At 50.0% G+C, this 1155-nt stretch overlaps 1 protein-coding gene across 1 annotated transcript; it reads right to left on the reverse strand.

Annotated features, from left to right (window-relative positions):
• Window positions 1-265: 265 nt before the first annotated feature.
• On the reverse strand, window positions 266-685 carry LOC145689456 (protein GVQW3-like). Its single transcript, XM_081763619.1, has one exon. It carries the CDS (start codon window positions 683-685, stop codon window positions 266-268), a length of 420 nt encoding a protein of 139 aa, XP_081619745.1.
• Window positions 686-1155: the final 470 nt, after the last annotated feature.

A 1155-nucleotide genomic window follows, 5' to 3' on the forward strand; every position in this document is an offset into this window, starting at 1 on the left:
AGGTAGGACGTGCAGATGAAATCGGTGTGTGCCGGTGCGTTGTCATGGTGCAGTGTCAATTTGCCAACAAGGAGGGGCCGGCACCGAGCGACGCGTTTTCGGAGCCAATTGAGGACTTCTTTGTACAAGGCCGCGTTGACACTTGTCCCGGAGGCACAAATTCCTTATGGACGATCCCTTTGGAGTAAAAGAAGGCGATCAGCATTGTTTTGACCTTGGATATTGACATTCGGGCCTTCTTGGGGCGAGGCGACTCGTCTGTGTGTCACTCTGTACTTTGAGCTTTTGTTTCGGGGTAGTACTCGTAGCACCATGTTTCATCACCACTGATCACAGTGTCTAACAACTCTTCGTCGGCTTCCACACAATCCAGCACTTCACGATTCATTTTCGCTCTCAGTTTTTTTTGCTCCTCGCTCAACACCTTGGGGAACAGTTTGGCGCACACCTTCCGCATGTTCAATTTTTCAGTCACATTTTTTTGCACTGCATAGTATGTCAAATTAAGTTCTTCGCTGATCTCCCGAAGGGTTGTCCGACGGTCCAGCTTCAGGTATTTGCGAACTCGGTCGACGTTTTCATTGGTTTTCGACGTCGACGGCCTCCCAGTGCCTGGTTCGTCATCGGCGTCCTCCCGGCCTTCCCTGAAGGCCCTGTGCCACTCAAAGATCCGAGTACGGGACATCACATCTTCCCAAAGGCTTCCTTGAGCAGGTCCTGGGTCTCGGTGAACGTCTTTTTTAGTTTGACACAAAACTTGATGGCGTAGCGTTGGTCAATCTTTGACTCCATTCTCGGCGCTCAAAAAAACGTGACCGACGACCAAACACCGTCCGCGCAGACAGCGATGCTTTCTCAACCGCTACTCGCAATGCACTGGGCCAAGTTCCGCTTGAAAGAGGAGGGTCCCACGCACATTTTCCTCCACCCATCACATTTTTCGAACGCCAGGGAGCCGCGCGGCGGGTAACGTTTCGGTACTTTTCAATCACACCCTGTACATGTAAAACGATCAGTTTCACCTTACATCTGGTGAGCTGAATAGGCTTCGTAACTTCAACATATTTGTCGTCGCAGGGTATTTATAAGCATGGTATGCTTCACCTTTTGCGTTTTCAGCTCCAAGGAATGATCTGAATTCCTTAATACACATTC

Source organism: Thermobia domestica, chromosome 7 (genome assembly GCF_964235325.1).
Source record: "Thermobia domestica chromosome 7, izTheDome1.hap1.1, whole genome shotgun sequence".
In the NCBI taxonomy this organism is placed as follows: domain Eukaryota; kingdom Metazoa; phylum Arthropoda; class Insecta; order Zygentoma; family Lepismatidae; genus Thermobia; species Thermobia domestica.